At 36.1% G+C, this 21377-nt stretch overlaps 1 protein-coding gene across 2 annotated transcripts in view; it reads right to left on the reverse strand.

The window, feature by feature from the left end:
* Window positions 1-21377, reverse strand: part of BAZ1A (bromodomain adjacent to zinc finger domain 1A) — a 65125-nt gene that overhangs the window by 20555 nt on the left and 23193 nt on the right. Inside the window, exons 5-18 of one of the 2 annotated variants that reach the window (XM_069858436.1) lie at window positions 17769-17870; window positions 16820-16907; window positions 14852-14986; window positions 14091-14193; window positions 11963-12129; window positions 11113-11208; window positions 9113-9251; window positions 8520-8666; window positions 5522-5617; window positions 5172-5396; window positions 4340-4505; window positions 3955-4068; window positions 2366-2490; window positions 170-778 (exon numbers count right to left, since the gene is read on the reverse strand). In XM_069858436.1, coding sequence (XP_069714537.1) covers window positions 170-778; window positions 2366-2490; window positions 3955-4068; window positions 4340-4505; window positions 5172-5396; window positions 5522-5617; window positions 8520-8666; window positions 9113-9251; window positions 11113-11208; window positions 11963-12129; window positions 14091-14193; window positions 14852-14986; window positions 16820-16907; window positions 17769-17870 — 2312 coding nt within the window. The remainder of the gene's footprint in view (window positions 1-169; window positions 779-2365; window positions 2491-3954; window positions 4069-4339; window positions 4506-5171; window positions 5397-5521; window positions 5618-8519; window positions 8667-9112; window positions 9252-11112; window positions 11209-11962; window positions 12130-14090; window positions 14194-14851; window positions 14987-16819; window positions 16908-17768; window positions 17871-21377) is intronic. The other variant, XM_069858437.1, reaches the window with a different exon arrangement.

Raw genomic sequence — 21377 nt, forward strand, 5'->3', positions numbered from 1 at the left:
GAAAAAGGAAAAGAAAAAAATCGAACCTGTTTTCCACAGATTGAAACAACACTTAAGAATTATTCTTATTTCTTAGGAATTACAATTGAAAGAGAATTAGAGGTTACTAGAATATTCTACAGCAATTACAGCTGTGGAAGCAAATTAAGATCAGGAACCTTTCATTTACCTGGAATATGGAATTTTTCCACAGGAAAACTGCTTAGTTGTTCATATATTCTACCTTTCTCTTGTAGAAGAGTTTCTTTTAAGGCACTCTCCCTATGTCCTCGGGAATTGAGAGCCTCTATGAGTTGGTCCAGTTGTTCCCGAGAATTGTAAAAGCACCAACGGTTTGGTTTATATACTGGCCTTGGCACCTCTACAACAACACTGGCATGTGAATCTTGGTCAACATTGGAGGTAGATTCAGAGGATTTCAAAGACTCTCCAGTTTTACTGAATACCTGAGGTTCATTTGTGCAAGACTGTACACTATTCTGAAAGGAAGAGGTTCGAGGCAACAACATGTCTTCTGTAAGACCAGAATAGTCCTCTTCTATAAACAGTCCAGGAACAGAGGGGAAAATCCAGTAGCGTCGGTACAGGCGGTCACGACCTAATGGGGTGATATTTGTGCAGGCTGTTGCATTCTGAATCTTTTCTAATAGTTCCTTCTCTTTCTTTTGTTGCTCCTGTTTTAAAGCTTCTTTGTCTTCAGGAGTTAGAGGTTCACTCTTTTCACAAGTGGTCTCTTCTTGTCTTGTAAATTCTTTGTATCCATTTTTCCCTCTTCTTCCTAAAAGTTAAAGGAAGAAGAATGATAGCTAACCAAAAACTCAAGTAAAGGGCAAGATTTGGTTCTGTTCCTTTCTGATTATCTAAACTTGCACTGTCAAGGACCACCAGCTCAGTCAAGAAACAGTACAAGTTGTAGAAAAAAAAAATTCAAGTGATTAACCCCCTTCCCTCAATAAAGAGGAAGCCATCTTTAGGGTACTTCCACTTTGCAGAAACTCGATCAAAGTCTCATTTACTGACACTGTCATTTAACACTATTTAAAAAACCTAAATATTAAGAACTTAGAAGTGTGTTATAAAAACATCTTATCATGACAAAGTAAAAGTCTAGCAATTTCATTATTGAATACAAACTATGTTCTGGACTAAATTTACCCTATTTGAAATTATTAACTTAAACTCCCCCAAAGACCTGCAGCAAAACCAGAATCCATATATAAGCTTTTATTGCAAACTCAGTTAAGCTGCTTTATTTTTTTTTAAACTAGATATACTAACATTTTTTTTCCTTAACTTGTACTAGCTGAAAATACTCCAGTTTACATGTTAGTTTACCAAAGAATCGAGTCCTCATAGTCATCTAGAAAAGTACATCTTGTAATTAACACATGTAATGGCGAAAGATGCTGTCAGGAATTAATGTCTACCTATTTCCAGGGTGACCTTCAACTCTTCCAGTTATAGGAATGAAATAACACTTGTTTGTCCTGTAGGCACAATGTCTCAAATATGGCCATTTGAAAAACTTGAAATTCTGTTTAAGACCTCACTGTTTTGCTGCCATAAAGCTGTAGTAAACACGCAAATGTGTACTACTGAACAATTCTCTCCCAGATGCTATTAGGAACAGTAAGAGGTTTGCAACCTGAAGTCCACAGTTATCCCGGACTTTTATTGGCACAGGTGCTAGCACAAGGCCTTTATGGGGACAGATACAGATGGGCGAGCAGCACAAAGTCATAAACAATTCACCCTCCTCTGGCGATATCCATGTTTAATTACAAGTAGCAGGCTGTGCCATTTACTGCACCACAGCTCCTACTAGCACACTGCTAAGGAAATTAAATCTGGGGATAAACCTGGTTGTATTCTTGTATAGAAGGCATGCTGCATCATTAACAAGGGCAAACTAAACCAAAGCACTCAATATAATATTTTCTTTTAAAATACCTGTCATTTTTGCAGCTTTCTAATAATAAGAATCAAACCCACACCATACTCCATGAAATCAGAGTCCTACAATTCCCTGAGTGCACTACTCAAAACTGTAATGGTTGGTAAGGCAATAGAATGAGATTTTTTAGACAAAAAGAGGAACCCAGACAGCAAGTATGGAAGGTAGGAAGAAGCAGAAGTGTGAAAGAATGTACAGCTGACTCCTAGAACTACATCAATCCAGCTCGGTGCACCTGATCATGTTTGGGTTTTGGGTGTCTTTTTCTTGGTTTTTTTTCTGTTTTGTTTTGCTTTTCTTCTCCTTTTACAATAAAAATTTACTGTAAAACTGAGTGCAGACATACATGCGTGTGTCTGTGTATGCGTGTGCATACGTTTACACAAATGAACAAATACATTAATGTGTTACCTCTTGCTCGTTTCTTGTTTGGTCCCAGCTCTTCTTCATCCTCTGTCACTGTGTCCATGTCTTGCTCTTTAGGTTCAATTTCTTTGCTTTCTGTACTAGTATCAAGGTCTTCCCGTTCCTCCTCCCTGACAATAAGATAAACAAAAGGTGACTAACTGACTAACCATGCATTAAAAGCTGAATGGAAGAGAAAAAAAAATACACAATACAATTTGACATCTTCAACACAAACAATATCTTCCTCTCATAATTATTTAAGTTAGTAGAAGACTTATAATGCTTTTTATAAAATAAACTTTAAATCATAGAATATACTAAAATTCAGAAGCAGCCCACTGAACTGTAAATGGAAAGTTTAATATTAAAGACTAAAACCTGCTTTTTCATAGTCACTCTTTCATTTGAAGAGTGTTATTATAATCACATCCTTTTTGGAGACACGTTAGTGTACATAGTTCTACTGACCCCAACTATTTTTTTCACGACTAAAGAAATGCTTCCTCATCAAAATGTATACTATTTTATAAAATACTTATTACACATTTTTCCCTTATTGACCAAATATAATTAAATTCTACATATTTTTTTTCCTCAATAATAGTTCCAAAAACACAGCACAAATATGTCTTTGGGCCATGCTCACCTTTTGTAAGCAGTTTTATTTAACTAACTCCTTCCTCAAGCAGGTAAAGATATAATGCTGTATATACACTTAGCTGTTTTTGTGGAATCCTCTACAGCTACATGTACATGAATCCTATCACCTCAAACCATAGTTCTATTAATAGAATAAAACCTCTTGTTTTTATGAAAATAACCAGGGATAGCACAGGACTTTTTTTTTTTTTTTAACTACTACTAAATCTGATTTATGAGCTATTACGTGAGGTCAGTATTACCTAGTTTAAATAAGACCTATTCCACAAATTAGAAAATGAACAAAAATGATCTATTATGAAGATATTCATAAATATTAGATCAGTGGAAGACAAAGTAATGCAAAAAAAAAAAAAATAGATTTTGCAGGTGTCTCCTCCCAGTAGGTAAACCAGTTAAGCTTTTAACAGAGCCACAGAATCACAGAATAGTTTGGGTTGGAAGGGACCTTAAAGCCCATCCAGTTCCAACCCCCCTGCCATGGGCAGAGACACCTCCCACCAGATCAGGCTGCCCAAGACCCCATCCAACCTGGCCTTGAACACCTCTAGGGATGGAGCAGCCACAGCTTCCCTGGGCAACTTGTGCCAGTGCCTCACCGCTCTCATGGTGAAGAAATTCCTCCTTAAGGCTAGTCTAAACCTGCCCCTCTCCAGTTTACAGCCATTCCCCATAGTCTTATCACTACAAGCCTTTGTAAACAGTCCCTCTCCAGCTTTCTTGTAGCCCCTTCAGGTACTGGATAAAATCATTTTCATAAAGCAATTCTAGAGTACTAGCAAGAAAAATAATATCAACATTATGTGCTATACACTTGAACTATAATCTAATTTTGTATATCATCAGGTCAATGAAAACTAGACAGACAAGGTCTGGTCCCATAACTGAAAAGTGCTATACTATATGAATCACAGTAACACCACATATCATACCCAACAGATACTTCTACAGGAGGATTTCTTTGCTCTTCTTCCTTCAGCTTATCTTGTTTCTCTTTCATTTTTAACTCTTGTTCTTTTAACCTTTCTTCTTTCCTTTTACGTATCCTAATAATAAGCAGAATATAGAAAAGCAGTTGCAATTAATCTAGTGTCCGATCTGGCCAACTTTTTTCTTTTCTACTACGGCATCATCTAAAAAACAGCAATAACATGGGAAAGCATAATGTTTAGCACTATGAAGTTTCACTCCCATCTAGGGTGTCAAGAAACCAAAATAAAACACAAACACTACTATTATTTCTCATATGTCTTTTGCAATCAAAGAATCACGCTAATTTGTAGCAACAAAATTTAGCTTTCCATACTCTAGTTTTACCTTGCTGCTGCTGCCTCTCGTTCTTTGCGATGCTGTTCTGCTTTTAATTCTCTGAACTCCTGTTTTGCCTGTCGTAACACATCAACAGAGTCCTCGATGAAATCTCGCGTGGAGACCAGAGTCAGAAGTTTCCCACAGAGGGCATGGAGGATCTTCATCTTTTCTCCTAATAAAATTCAGACCAAATACATTTCATTATCCAACTGATAAATATGCCTTACTCTTACACACTCCAGACTGAAGACTGCTTCTCATTCAAGAAAAAGTGAACAGTCAAACATTTGTGGTGCGGCAGCTGCACTTGCAAAGGGGCATTTCTTGAAATGTCTGCTTTGCTTAGAGATACAAGCCCTTCTTTTTAAATGTACTAACTTTTAGCACAAAAAAAGAACTAAAATGTAACATTATCTTCAAAACAGAGACAAATGAACAGTAGATAGTTTGTTTGGGTTTTTTTTTCTCTCCATTTCCAAATAACAAACAGAAGACTCAAACCACAACAGCAATAAAAAGCACAGGCTGAATCAAATGCTCAGATGCTTTTCCCAGGAAGATCCCTTTCTGCAAGAAAAGCTAACATTTTTTAAAATGGGATTTAAAAGTTACACAGAAGTAATGAGACTGTCCAACTCTACAACCTCTGATCTGGTGGGACGTGCTTGTGGGGGACAGGGCATAAGAAGTGGGTGTTGGTCTAGGTGACCGAAGGTCCTTTGTCACATAAATTATTCTGTGACTAGTAAATCCTGACCATTATTGATCTGAAGCAGTTACAAAACCAATCACTTCATGAGCAATCTAATCAAGTCTAACAATTATTGTCTCTTATTACCTGGCAACAAATCATACACTGAGGTACTTGAAAGTTTCTTCAAGAGACCAGGATTACTTAATCTCAGCTCCATGCAAGCATCATCAGTAGCATCAAACCCGCCTCGTTTCTGGTAACGGTATTTTGCATTGGCTGATGTTACATCAGCACCTGATGCTAGAATGTGAAGTCTGAGAATCTCAGAAAGAGTGCAGCTATCAAGATCCAGGTTTTTCAAATTGCAGCCTACAGTTGAGAAGAATGAACAGTTATTTTATATAGACATTTAAACGTATATGAATGTTAAAAAGTACTTTAAAATACAGAGCAAAATAAGAATAGTAACAAAACAAATTGAAACCCACACATACCCTGGTGTAACTGGGGCCATGCAGCTGCCAAAGTTGCAACTGCAGACAGTGCAGATTTTGTGGGGTCTGCATCTTCATCCAAAGCCTCTGTTAAATCTTTAAGGAAATAAACATTTTATTCTAGTGCAAATTAAAATTTGTACTGTAGAGGGGAGGAAAGCAAGCCGGTTTTTTATAAGTTGCAGACAAAGCAAAAAGAGGATCAGTATTTACAAAGGCATAATGTATTCAAAACTCAATCCAATATCTGCATTAAAATTTACTTATCTTTATATGCAACTAAAAATCCAACTAAAAGCTACAGACATGCACCACATGCTACACTGTTCTCCCTTACATATAAGCCGTGAAAGCAACCACAATGCACAAAACATGCACAACAACATAAAAGGCAGCAACCCGAATCTGTAAACACACTTGAAAGCAAAAGTCAGTAACAATACAAGAACATCTATATTTCATTCCCTCAAGTGAACTGCTATTTCCTATGATTATTTTATTTTTAGGGAAGACCATCCAAACTGATCAGTCATTTTGATACTGGTTATCATCATTCACTATATACTTTCAATCTCAAACTTAGATATAGCCTTACTGTTCAGCACAAATACAACAACTAAGGCATTACAAAGAAACCATATTTCACCAAAACAGACATCTGCATTTAACAAGGAGCATCACACATTAGCAAATAGACCAGAAAAGCAAGGCAGTGAAAGGGATTAACAGCAAAATTCCTGTTTATTAGAGAGAAGCTTCCTTAGCACTTACAGGTATTTCTTCAGAGGGCTGGCAAAACTTTCTCAATGTTGTATGCTGTTTATTCAAGTCCAAACCATTAAGCAGTCACCAAGTCAATAAAGACTCACAAATGCAAACCAAGACAAAAAAGCAAATCCACAACAGTCTTCTATGATGACTGACGTTGTCTGAAAACGGTCACTCAGATATTGCAAAAATAGCTGCTGCAACTCCTTTCTCACTATATCTGTGTAATGGGGTTTGGAAGAGTACTGTACAAACCAAAATCCTCCACCCATGGGGTATTCTGTTGCAGAAACACTGCCTGTATAGAATTTAAGTGAGCAAACACGCTGACTAGTACTAGTTTGGACAGTCAGAATTTCAATGCCAAGAACATGTAGTTCTTTTACAGTAAAGAAGATGCCTAAAATTTCAAAGACAAGTGAAAGAACAGATTAAGTTTCCTGCCCACAGCTCTGCTGAACTAGAAGTGAAATAGCAGATTTTTGCTATTGCCAGCCCTATATAGTCAAATTAAAACCTGAAAGTTACTTCACTTTTTTTTCTGATCATTCCTATGAATAACAGAGTATCAAATCAACTATTTTACGATTACCTGATAATGAAATCCTTGCTTACATTGCCCAGGCAATGTTATTAGTAGTTAAAAGATCAAGTTTAATTCAACACTTATTAAAATACAGTCTGTATTTGTAAACAACATACCAAATCTGTAACTTTATTCAATTAACAAGAGCAGCATCTACTGCTGAAGATAGCATCAATGCTGTATGCAAAGACATTTTATAGATTGAATATAAAGCTTAAGCATGAGAATAGGCATGGTCTTCAAGGGAGGAATTAAAAGGAACCTTCCTGTACCTCACACATCTGTCTTAGATGAGAACAACAGGAAACACTTGATCTCAAATAAGGAGTGCTCTTTTGCTCCTGTCTATCTCTAATGAAAAAAAGACTAGCAGGAAGGATGAATGTTTCTCCTTTAGACTGCAAAATTTGTCAGTTCAAAACACAGGACATACTGATTAACAACGGTGTGGCAATGGTTGCCTTCCCTTTCCACTGAGCCCTGCAGAAGCCAAATGGACTAGGTGAAGTCTCAGATCTCAGATTCAAAAACACAGAAGGTACGTACACACAACAGTAACATCTCAAAATATTTTCAAGACCCTGTGACACAATTCGATGCTGCCTTCTACCTCCTCAGTTACACCAACGCACTGTTTTGAGAGACCATCACTAGATACTCGATGGGCATAAAGTAGTCAGATCAGTTCCCTGATCCACGGTAATAGCTGAGCTGAAAAAAAAGAAGTAAGGGAGAAGCACCTTCTGAAGGCATTAAAACCCAAAACTGTGCAAACGGGACACAGATATTAAGTTTGTCTTATTGGCAAACCCTTTGCAAAGCACTCTGTAGCATCAGCTGGATTTTACAGGTAGAGCACTCTGCAGTATGAGGCTTAGAGCATTCACAGATCATGGTCTGAATTGCTGAGCTGCTTGAATACATGACAAAGCCAGTCTGCTAAGGATGAAGACACATACATAATGGCCCTGACCACATAAATTTGGAACAAAGCCTGCACTCCTTCTCTCCAGTGGTTAGCATACATCAAATGCCTCTGAAAATATGGGCAACTTCAACCTTAGAGTGAAGGCCAAAGGCAGAGTGACCAAAATCCTTTACTGGAAAAACAAAGACCGGGTAGTATCTAGGAGTTGCTGATGCATACTTTTAACTCTTGAAGGACAATGAATAATGAATATAGAATTCTCCATTACAGTTGTGCCAGGGAGTTTTACTTTTTAATTCAGTTGGATTCAGATTTTTTTTTTGTTATAGCTAGAAACAGAGACCTTTGAGAAGATTTAGGAAAATGCCTTGTTTCTAGGCCCTCAGGAGAAACACTAACAGTGCTGAAGGAGGAGGAAGGTACAGACCACATTCCCTCATCTCCAAAACATAAGCAAGTGCTGTTAAAATCTTATTATGCTTTGCTGGATACAATTGTAGTAACAATGACCTTGCTTTTTCTCTATTGCCCCCAGATCCCACCCTCCATGCCCAGCTTAAAGCTTTACTTTCCGATAAAAGAAAAAACAAGTCAATTTACATACAATATCCATGCATAATAAGACCAGGTTAAACAAAGGAATTCCAACAATCATGCAGTTTAAAGTTAATTCCAGTAGAATTTCAGTTTTTCAGCAGTAAAATTAAGGATCTGACCTTTGGTCTCAGCATCAGCTATTTGATCTTTGGCCACTTCCTCTTCCTCTTCGGCCATTGCCTGAAAGATGGCAGTCAGGAAGAAAAACAGCAATTCACACAGTGGGCCTTCAGTGTCATTTCCTACAAGAGCTTCCTCTAACACTTCTGTGAATAAAGTTTAAGAAGCGTCACTTTTGCCGCAAAGTTGGAAAATGATTACGTACTGAAGAATGAAAACATATTTTCCCCCTTCAGGTATGCTAATCAAGTCACTTTACCATAAATTACTATAAATATTCCTAAGGCGATGCTGTCAGAAAGAGTGCTGACAAAACATTATTTTCTTAATCTATAAGTGCAAAAGTAAAACGACAAGGAGAGGGTAAGTAGATTAACAGCTTCTACACTGAAATTAATTTTGATTTTATAAACAACGCAGAAGTTAACTATGAAGAGAAAACTATTGTTATGCACATGTAAGCAATGACATATTAAAACTGTACAGAAAAAATTGTAGCATTGGTACTTCAATGCATTTAACACATTTGATTGCTTGCTAAGAGAAAAGCACCACAAAATTGCAGCACCTTGCCACATAAACAAGAACTTGCCTAAAGTCACTCCTTCAGGAAATTCATCTTGAAGATCAAAAAGTTCTCCAAAAGCATATAAAAATTCCAAAACCATCAGAGCATCACCAAAGATCTCAGGAGGAAGTCTTGTCTTCACTGGCATTGGAACAGGAAGTTCCTGCAATCCAAATGGGACAACTTAATATTGTATTTGGTTTCTGCAGAGTACACGAGTGATTAAACCGAAAAGTCTATGGTTCTAAGGAGTGTATCTGTTGGGTTTCTTTACATTTTACTTCAAATAGTTTTGCAAGACACATAATCAATCATCACAGTAACATCCGTTGTAGTACTAAGCTTAAAAACCAAAAAGCATGCAACTTGGACATAAAATCCTTTGAGATGAAAGTTTATTAATGTTTGCAAAGCTGAACAATTTTCTATCTTTGTTTAAAGGAACTAAAATCCACTACAAGTTAGAGACCCTTGCTGTCAAGATTTTTCCTATAAACCTGTATTATTTCACAAGAGTTTTTAATTTAAGTTTGCTGGAACTGTCCAGACAAGCAAAAATCAACATATCCTTAAAAAGTTACTCATTACTGCTTGCAAAGACAAGCAAACAAAAACCCAACATATTCACAGAAAAACACACTCATCTAATACTTGGACATGCAAGATCATATCTAACGACAGTGTGTTTGACTTTTTGCATTGGTAAGGCAGTTATGACAGCTGAAGACATTTTAAAGGGAGCTGATGTCACCACATAACAAGATCACTTGACAGAGACATCACCTCCAAATCACAGATGACAGCATCTAACATTGAGATTGATTTTTCAAATTAGTCTCTTAATGCAACTATGAGATTTGTCTTCAACTAGTGTTTCTTAGTAGAGAATCAAATGATGTCCAGAATGATGCCTCCTTTCCATAAAGGTGGTATTTCACAAAAATTAACAAGGAGAATGCTAAGTACTGTGCTTTCAGAAGAGATATTTCACACATTTCATGAGAAGGGAAGATTTTGAAAAGCAGTTTATGGGTGGATTTTTCTTCTTGCTTCCTCACCTAGACTCATGTTTATTCATATTCTTATCAGTTTTCACTGTAGTGATGATACTACTCTCCCACCCTATCCCTCTCTCTTTTCAAATTGAAATACAACAGCACTGTTTTGCACAGCTTCCTCTGGTTTTGACAATGGTCTTCCCATTCTTCAGTTTCTTCTCCCTTTCTATACACAGCTAAGAGTTTTCACTTTCATCTTCAAGGGTCCATACAGCTCTTCCTGCAAACATATTCAATTCTCATACTCCTCCCAACCAGTGTTATCACTTCATTTCATATAACACTCCTCTATTTGCACTTGTCCTCTTTCTCTTTGTATCTCAAATAATCCTTGATCCTTGCCTTTCTGCCAATTTTGCCTCCTTTTTGCTATCCCCTGCCGAAATTAATCATAAAGTATACATAAATGTATAACATTAGACAATCCTCTGTTATGTACAGCGACACTATATTCTTGTTTAGAACATTAAGTTCTTTGGGAGGCAAATTCTTTTTACTTTCTATAGGTTTCCAGGAACATCCAGAAACATGCTTGTTAAGCAAGGATACTGCTAGAGTTTAAATCAAAACAATGCTATGGGGAGTAACAAGCTAATGTCCTTTCTACCTTTTACAGCCACAATTTTCATTTCTTCATTAGTCAAAGCTTTTAAGTAACTCTGATTTATTCTTGGTGAGCTCATGTTGTGTATTTAACAGAAAAGTCAGGCATATTCAATAACCCTCCACTCAGCAAGATCAGTGCTTTAAAAATACACCTGTTGCACACTAGGACTGTAAAGTTTTTCTGATGTGGGAAAATGCAGATATAGATGATCTTATTAGCATCACCACTTGGAATTACACGACAGCAGGTGATTCCCAACTCGCAGCATTCAGATCAGATCTAGATCTTTCTCTGCATCAGGGAATATATATTGGGACCCTGTAAAGTGCAAGCTTGATGTATTCCAAGTTCAGTCATACCTTAAGGTCATCACATTCCATATCTTCTCTAGGCTTACTCCACTGTTTCAGGTATTCCACGTATCTTCTTTTTTCTTCACGTAGCTTCTCTCTTTCCTGAAAAAAGAGTCACAATTGTATATAAAATAGGGTCAGATCACCTTATTATAGTTTCAAAAGTGCCACTTTCAATCACACTGAAAAATAAATCTAAACCATATTTAAATAGAATGAAATCTAATAATTTTCATTTTTTGTAAAACCATAAAGGCAAAAACATTTAGAAGTAAACTGTGGTGATACTTTGCTAGACAAGAGGTTTTGTTGGGCTGGTTGGCTGGGTTTTTTTAATGGAAATTGCAAGGAAAAATATCTAAAACACTAAGTATTTCTGAAAGTTACCACTAACAAAGACAATCAAAACAGATTGTGGATGTAGCTGTAGTAAAATATAGTGGAATAAATAACTTCATATTCAAAGTGACAAAAAGTTATTTAGCAGTTTCCATCCAAACCACAAGTAAACTCACAATCATTTAAGATGGTGTGAATCTGGTGCAGTACGAACTTTAACAGTTACGAAGAAGACAACCATCAACCAAATACTGTCATGCATTATTGGCAAAAATCTCCCACCAAATTATTTTAGAAGCTCAAAGTGAACTTTTTGCAAATTATAATTACAGAGAATATTATCCAGAACTACAAATGCATAATCATATCTTATAACTGCCTATTCTTCTAAAGCGCACTTCTACGAACTGAAAACAGTTAACAGAAAAGTAACTTGAAACAGACAGCAACTAATAAAAAGTAAACTAGAAGGCCAGTATGCTGTTCCTATGTGAAACATATACTGCAAATGCATTACTTTTTCCTTTTCTATTTTGAGTCTCTCTTTCTCCTCTTTCTTCTTCATCCTTTCTTCTTCCACAATCTTCTTTAATTCTTCTCTCTTTTTTTCCTTATCTTCTTTCTCCCTTTTCTTAGCTTCTAGAGCGTCTGCTTTCTCTTGTTTCAATTTAGCTTTTTCAAAAGCTATGTAAGAAAAACACCAAAAAGCAAACCAAAGTTATTTTTTCTTTTGTAAAATGTTAATTTTATTTAACTATGCTAAACAGACTGATCTTTTTATAATTACCATATGAAAAAGATATTGTTAGGAAGACTGAATTGTTTCTATGCCAACCAGAAATTCAATTACTTGAAAGTTCTTTAGAGAATCAGAATTTTAAGCCGAACTGTTATACATGTTTTACAAGGTTGTCATCACTGTAATAAACTCAATTTTCTCTTTTTATGAGTATACAGAAGTTTACTACTTGTTTATTGTTTTCTATCAAGTGACACAAAAATGAGAACCGATTCTGACATCATGCAATTACAGCAAGATATTTAGTAATGACTGCTTAATAAAAGCATGTCATAACTAGGCGTGGCATACAACCATGATATATTGGTGATAGTAAAAACCTTTAAAAAAAGTCATCTTTAAATATTTAATTATTACTAAATTACTGAAAAGTCAACACATTTGAAACCTACTTAGTATTTCAGTGGGTTTTGTGCAAGTTACACAGCTGAAGCTGAACTTTAATTGGTAATTAATGTTATTGCCTAAGGAGATCCACATTTCTTTGTAGTTGCTGGCAGAAGAACAGCAGGATACAAATTCCCACTTTCTGTGCACAATGTCTGTCTACTCACACACAGGCTAACAAATAACAGGGGACCAGGGAGGCTTACCATTTTCACTGAATAAACAAGAAAGCTAGAATAACAAGTGAAGAAAATTTTAAAAAATCCTTACTTCTATTACCATGTGCACAGCACTCAAAAAGAGATTTTGATTACATCCTATAAAATTCTGAAAACGGGCTAGACTGCTTTTATAGATGGCTACTACACATATGAGCAGTGGCTTTCACCAGGCAAACAAGAGCAGTGAAGCTGATCCCCCATAGTCTTCTACAGACTAAGACGACCAATTTTTCAAGGTACTTGGTATTTTGTTACTATTTTACATCATTAGTACAGTACTACAGCAGCTCTTTATGAATACCAGTAATTGCCATTCCAATTAAACATTATTAACAGGTAAAATGTTTAAATTAGTATTTGATTATATTAATATAGTGTATTTGAAAGTATACTTTCAAATTTGGATCGGATTGAACTCTTCAAACAACCAGTATTATGTGTTGCTGGTTTCAAAATAACAAACTGCAACTTTAGAAAAAAAAGTTTATAATTGTGGGCCAACACTGGGCGAAAATGCACACACAGAATGAGTGAGACACCAAGGGATTTTTTTAAATTATTATTAGTTATTTGATGCATTCATCATCATTTTGTGCCCTCAACAAAGAGAAGAAAGCATTTACAAAGTCTGAACATCAACTTGCTGTTAAGAGCTTTCTAGCAAGATGGCAGAATATAAAGAATACATTTGGATCTCCACTTTATACAACTTACTTCAAGCCCGATTACTTCTCTGTTTGGAAGTGTTTCAAAGGCACTGGGGCTTGGGATGCAATAAGATAACACAAAGATAAGGTTAACCCAGAATGTGTCTTAACTAGCCTTCTAGAAGCTGTAGTTACAAAAGAAAAGAAGCAGCTTTGATGTTGATCAGACTTCGTTCTGTGTTGTCATTTCCAGCACATAAACTAACAAGACACTAAACATGCAAAAAAGTAGACACGCTTCAGAATCCCAACTTCTGCAGGAATTTTTGCTCTTTATTTATCAGAGATAGAAATCAACACAGCTGGACTGCAAACTTCCTACATTTTTCCAGATAAAATTTAAAAAAAAAAAAAAAAATTCGTGAAAACATTCCAACCACTGGAAGGAGCACTTTGCAATAGTGATGTGGCAGTGCACTCCTACTACATTTTCTCTTTGAAAGGTACAACCCCAAAAATACTCTAATTATGGCCTGCTCTCAGGTTTGTAAAAACAGGTTCTACTAGTCATAGGACTAAACCTCAACTTACCCATGGCCTGCATATCTTCTTTTTGCTTCTGGAATCTCATCTTTTCCCTTGCTACTTTACTTTTTTTTCCTTGGCTATTTCGTTCAGCAGTAGTCTTTTCCTCCTGATAGGCAATTGGAGTGGGGAGTGGAAAAAAAAAGAACATAATGTCTACAGTGAAATGACCATCAGCAGATATTCCCAATTTTTCAACAGTTCTCTAAAACAAGAATAAAAACAGGCTGTAGAGTTTCCCATAAATATGCTAACTACTCATCCTGCCTAATGGTTGGGGAGGAAGGCAAGAAGCCCAGAACTTTCTGTTCCAGTTTTCTTTTTAAACAAAGGATTTTAGAGCACTAAGCTTCACTGTGTTTAAATACAGATAAGTGACATAACTGTATCTGAAGGCAAGTGACGCTTTCTTATCTGAGTCCAAATTGAAGTTTTTTAGGAAATTATTTATTAATCACTCCCAGAAGGGACAAGATCTCTATGCACCTTCACAACACACTGAAAAACTAGTTTCTTGGTGGGATCACAGAAATAATAGACAAAAATAAGAAATTAATGGATCAAGTATGGACCCTTTTACTAGCTTAACTATAAAAGCAATCTATAATACTTCAACAGCAATTATATAACATATCCCAGTTCATCCACAAAAAAACCCAAACAACACAAACCTTGTATTCCAACTGTTCTGAGAGTTCAGAGGAAACAGAAAACCTTTAAAACCACACTGATGTGTCTCATCTAGAATTAAAAATGCTACTACTTACAAGACATGTAGATGGCCTCTTTGGAGGTCTCCCTCGCCGTCTGCTTGCAGGACTGAAGATAAATGTGGGTGGGTCATCAGGAAAGAAGTCGGAGAAACTTTTTTCTGCTAGATTATATTTTTCAACTGATGTTGTCTTAGTAAGAAAGATGAAAACAGATATTAATCGCGAAATTCATAAATATAAGCTAATTAATCATTAACTCACAACGACAATAAAAGTAACTACACTCACAACTGGTTAGCTTAGAATAAGAAATAAAACTCTGAGATAGTGTAACTGTAGAGCTAATCCACCAAGAGGATAATAATGTAAGCAGCACGCATTTAAAAATAGAATTTGGCCTCATTTGGTAAGATTTTATTTCTTTATATGCCTTTCAGCAAACATAACTGGACACAATCTTCCTAGCAAGTCACTGAAGTGTGCCGAGAATGACTTTTGACAGAGAAAGCTGGAAAACTGATTTACTAAAGAATCACATAATTCTCTACCATACTTAAAACAATTCTAGAGGAGAAGAAAAAATCATGACTTCTCTCATTCTGAATTGTCAAAGCTTCTTTTCCAGTTTGCTTTCTCAACCTGGTGACTTCAGGAAGTCTGCCCAAATCAACAGGTATGGATGAAGATACAAAGGAGACACTCCAAACTGAACAACCAGCAATGGAACAAGGAGACATTCCACGACATGCCCAGACAAAGCAAAGATGACAAATACATATACAAAATCTAACAATTTTCCTGAGGCACCAGAAAGCCTCACTAACAGAGCACTAGACTCAGCACGCTGTATCACATCAAGGACACGACCTTAACAAGCACAAGGAAGGGGGTGGTTATTCCTTTCAGCTATATTTTCTTCTATTTCCATTTCTTTAAAAGAGACAGACTTTGAAGTTACAAACTTATTTAGAAATTAGTTGCCTTCTTATTTTCTACAACTTTCAGACTCTCATCGATGGTCTCATCTCAGTTTTCCTGTGCAGAATGAGCAGTTACACAGCTGTATGAGAATTCCTCTTTAAACATATCCACAAAATACAAGACATAATAAACAAACATGCTGCTTTCTGAAAACAAGATGAAGATAGGAAGAATTTCAGGGTCAAGGCTGCAATGCACAGTGAAAGAGTCCAGGATCTCCTGTGGCACGGCAAGCAAGGCAAGGAAAATTGCTGACTACTCGGTAAGTGTAGGAAAAGCTGCTCAATTCCTTGAGGACAAGGAAACAGAAATTCTCAGAGTCATCTCGCATGGACTAACATGTAAACTTTAGTCTGAACTTGTACGAAATATCACCATATATTTCTACAGAAGAGGACAAAAATACACATCTTAACATCTTCAGCATCTAAGGCCCCACCAAAAGCCCATTCCCGCCACTTGCACTCTTTGCTTCTTCTGTCTCACTGAAGATCTGGAGACTGAATTCAAACTACAATAAATTATTTTCCAGCTAAAAGCATTGCAACAGATTACTATTAGCTTACTATACCAAAACAGTGACAGTTAATTTTTAGTTGACTTAGAAATACCAGCTGCATACCTTGAGGAATGAAAACATCTCATGTTAGACTAGGCAAAAGTATGTTTTAATAAATAACATTTTTCAAGATAAAGCCTCCCATTTTTATTTTGGGAAACTTCTCTAAACAGGCAGCTAAAGAAGAAATTAGATCATTATATCCTACCTGACATGCAGAAAAAACTACCATCTTCTTCTCAAGCAAAAGATAACAAAAACTTTTTACAGAAAAAGTTGCAGTAAGCTTTTGTTTTTGAAAACAAAAAAAAAAAAAAGCTTTTGTTTTTGAAAACTCAAATACTAACTCAATATAATGTACTTACAAAGCGATAAACTTGATGTAGCTTAAAAAACAAGCTTGGTGCAGCTAATAGGGAAAAGCAAAAAAAAGACTGAATAGGGTCAATAGTCTACATTGAAAATTATTCCTTCTTATTTACCTTAGTTTTAATGACTCCATCATGCGGTTCACAGTGTTGCTTCAGAAAAAGTTTAAGTCTATCACGAGAAAAGAGATGTTTCCTCCGGCTGTATTAGAAAAGAAAGGTAGCATTATCAACAAAGATCTTTAATTATTGTTGAAGCACAACTGATAATATGTGAAAAAAACACATGTAACAGATCATATGATTAATCCTTTTTCTCATTTTCTTAAATATAAATTACAACCTTACTATTTTAACTAATAGCTGCTCTGTGTAACCCCAAATCAATTAAAAATTTCCTTAGGAACAAAACAAAACCCAAGTAACTCTTGAACAGCTGTTTTATTCATCTGTAATTTTTGTTTTGAAGATCCTGGTTTGTTCTCCTACACATATATACAGACAAACTGCACTTTTCCCTGCTACATCCTCCAAACATCACAGTAGCTTTTAAGATCCCCAAACAAAACTGAAGTCTTATCGTTTCAGAAGAGGGTGAAAACAAACAAGCAAAAAAGGACAAGCAGCATTCACATCTCTCAGATGGGGAGCTACAGGCACGAAGGTTCAAGCCAACAAACGAGAGGGGGTGAATTCCCACATGCTTGGTCAGGCTGAGGCACTGCCAATAGTTCATCAATATTATAGACTAGGGTTCTCAAACTTTTTTCATCTACTCCATCAGTTACAGCAGGAGGCACAGTTATCAGAAGTAACAGCAGGTCTCACCTGTGTGCCAATAAAAGCACGGAGACTTATAAGGAGTTGGTATCTGTGTTAATACTAAAGCTTGGATTCCTCACTACAGAAAGCCTGTGAAACAGTATTATGTACCTGTGCCTCTAATCATTAGTTGTAATGTATTATTTTAAAATGCTGGTTTACATCAAAAACATCTTACAATGACCTACACAACTCTCACAGTTTTAAAGTATAATTTTAACTTTCATATACTAATATTTACCTTAGTTGAGATGCTTTAACAATAACAGTTTCATATAGGTCTTTTTTAATAGGTTGAACTTTGTATTTAAACAAAGAAGGATCAATTATGGCTTTCTTCTCCCTAAAAAAAAATAAAACTTTAAAGAGTTAACTACAATCACAGCACGCCTTCCATTGTACACATTTAATATTTTTATATGCATACACAATGCACTTCTTGAAAATTCTCAGCCATATTTAATACAGTCTACAACTTCCACTGTTACCAAAGAGGGCCTATTCATTTCTGTTAACTTTTCCAACACCAGATTTAGATCTCCAAAGCCAGTTCCTGCAAAGGGGAGGAAAAGAGATGAGGGATATTGATTTTCTTATCAGGGATATGGGACATGAGAAAGGAAGGAAGAACAAAGAGGGAGACAAGTAATGATACATCCTTATACCTCAGAAAACTGCCTCTTTAATACTTACAGTACTCATGATGGCAATTGCAAAGCAGGAGAAAGAAGATGATGATTATGAAGGAATCCAAAAGACTGAGCTAAATAAAATGAATAAATACAGTAGCCATAAAGCTATGGATCACATCGCCAAATTAATAAAAAACAGGCAAAATATTTTTCTGAAATATCAGTTTAGAAGAAACACTAACGACATTCTGAAAAATACCAGGAATCATAAGGCAATGCATCTACCTTTTCAAATAAAAGCTTATCAAGTTACATGCTTTTTTTCCCCCACAAAGTACACTTCACTTTTACACATCAGCTGCAGAATAGTAGATTTTTTTCCCCTCTGTGGAAAATATTCTTCAGTTTTAAGGTAACAGTAACTGTTTTCTTAAACCTTTTCCTAGGAAGATAATCACCCAGGTCTGGTGGGTCATAAAACTAAAATTCATTCCTTTAAAATACAAGGAAAGGAGTTTTGCCATAGAAAATATACTTCAAATACCACGGCATATTTATAGATAGACTTCATAGAGTTGAACTACTAAGATTTTCTTTAAACAATGTTGCATTTTGCTATTAAACAGCAGAACTAACTTCTTCTAGGACGTAACTTGTAATCAAGGGTCGTACTGTTTTATCAGAAGAACTTAACCACCATCTTTCTTATTTCATCAGTAAGGGAAGGTGAAGAAGTTACGTAGATGAACTAGAATATCTATAGCTATGCATTTTATCATCACTGTCAGTCCTTCCGGCACTTACAAAATGCTTAAAGGTGGAGCCTATGACAAAACAAAACGAATCAATATATCACTCGCTCTTCCTTAACCCACACAAAGTGTGGTGAACTGCACTTTGCACATCTGTTGAATATGAAATCTGTCCGAATTCTTATTTTCCCCCCATTAACTCTATGAAATACAAGTCCAAAGAAATCAAATGTTTAGATGTCAAATAATAAATACATTCATTCATACAAATGAAGTGTAAAAGAAACAGTACTTATCCACAGTTGGCGTCATTTTTAGACGAAAATAATGTGAAAAATTCTGGAGAAAATTAGCATACAATAATTAAGTGATCAACATAGTCAAAAACAAAATAAAAGGATGGAAAAGAAGGTTTAGACTTGGAAACAGCAAGATGTCTACTGGATGTACTGATAAGCACTATGATACACACTGTACGTCTTGCATGAAGCTATCCAAGTTAAAGTCTAAAGCTGAGTCACTCAGGCCAACTCCAATTTAAGAAAAAGTATAAACGCCACCTACCCAGCTAGTCGGATTAGCAAAACACAGAAACAGTGTAAACAAAGTGATTCAACATACCCACTAGCAAAATTTTAACCCCTCTGCCTATATTTTGGTCATACCATGACTTGATGTTCCATAATCATATTCAGTTTCAAGACAGGAAAGCTGAAGTAATGAAGGCTATCACCAGGAATTTCTGGATAGTATCAAAACCAAACTTGTTCCCTCACCATTCACCCCTGCATTTCCAGCCCTTTAGTCTTACAAGCTAAACAAGAACCCCAACAGAATGTTCAGATACAAAATAAAAGTCATCAGAGTGCTAATGTTAGACCAAAAGCGTATTAGCTTATTTACACATTTTTAAGAGATTCTCAGCTCCAGTACTGTCTTCTAATCGAAAGCAGGGCCCAAAGAATAATCAAACAGTTATCTCTTGTATTGCTAACCTTTACTTTTTAGTTTGAATAAATCCTTCTCTTGCCTTCAGTGGATCATATACAATAGCCCTAACCTAATGCTCAAACAGACAAAGTTTTATTCTGCTTAGTTTCTGAGTTTCCAATTATTATCCTAAGAAGTTAATATATTCCTGAAATCTTCCTCCAAAAATCGAAATTTAAAGTAAAAATTTTGCTCAGTGCAGAAGAGGAAGAACAAGGTCATTCACTACATGTAGAAAGCTTTAAAAGCTATATAGATTGGCAAGTCACTTTGACATAAAATTAATAATATTCTTTTTGTCATATTTTACTTCATAAAGTGTAATATTAAACACATAAGAGACAGCAAAGGTTTCACCCATTTTGCAGCAGAGATTGCCTACAAGTCATCAGAAGACAGCTCTGACAGACCACCAGATCCAGAGGAAAGAATACACAATATCTTGTAACTTCCTAAGTGAAAACAGGAACCAACTCACCCTATACCAGTTTCTACTGCGCTCAAGTAAACGTGTCTAGCACCTGGCAGAATCTTACACTTTTTGAATGAGGTTATTCTGAACCAAGAACAGATAATAGTCTCATCAGCCCTTCAATTACTTTGGCACAGTGACCAGGTGACCTGGATAAAAATTCCTGCTTACGGTTCTGCTGCACTGTGTTCAGCCAGCATAGTCTTAAAGGTTGGTTTACTAAGAAACTTCTGAGACCTTGTCCTTCTGAGCTGCCTTGTCCAGGACATGACTACCTGCATTATCTGGTCTGAGTCTTGCTGGATCTACCTATATCTTGCAGCATTAACAGACCTCAAAAAACTGTAGAGAAAAATATTGAGGGTTAAGAGGATCAGGTATGCATCCAAAATGAATGCTGTCCTCCTCAAAGAAGAGGCAGTGGCTTTTCTTCTTCTCTTTGACTAAGTATGGGAACCGAAAAAGCCCCTTTGAAGAACGCCAGCTAAAGCATTTATGGTCTCCTTATGCTTCACTGCAAGCCTTACATAGAAGTAATCTGTCAGTATGTTGATCCTGATAGAAAAGCTGGCTTCTGCACACCTTTGAAGGCTGTTGCTGCCAAGCTTCTTCATATGGAGCAATTACAACTGCCCATTTGGAACCGCAAATATTTTCTGAAATCTGACTAAAACTTCAAAGTGGAAATAAAGCAACCTGCAGATTGCTAACAGCATGCTGGTTATACTGCTCCAAGGATAAGACAACAGCACTTTACAAGAGAGTCCTGATTTGAACTTTTTGATGAAAATTCTAAGCAGCCTTTCATCTAGTACTCTGGTCTTGCCTTACAATACAAAGTGGACTAAGACCTACTGTCATCATTATTAGACAAAGGGGATGACAGAGGAAGAAAAAGAAGAAGAAAGATAAGGAAAGATTTGTTCTGCTGAAGACACTGTACAGCTCTAATGACACACTATGACTGCACTTTTTGACATACACTGCTCACAATTTTTCTCCAA

This window comes from Phaenicophaeus curvirostris, chromosome 5 (assembly GCF_032191515.1).
Source record: "Phaenicophaeus curvirostris isolate KB17595 chromosome 5, BPBGC_Pcur_1.0, whole genome shotgun sequence".
In the NCBI taxonomy this organism is placed as follows: domain Eukaryota; kingdom Metazoa; phylum Chordata; class Aves; order Cuculiformes; family Cuculidae; genus Phaenicophaeus; species Phaenicophaeus curvirostris.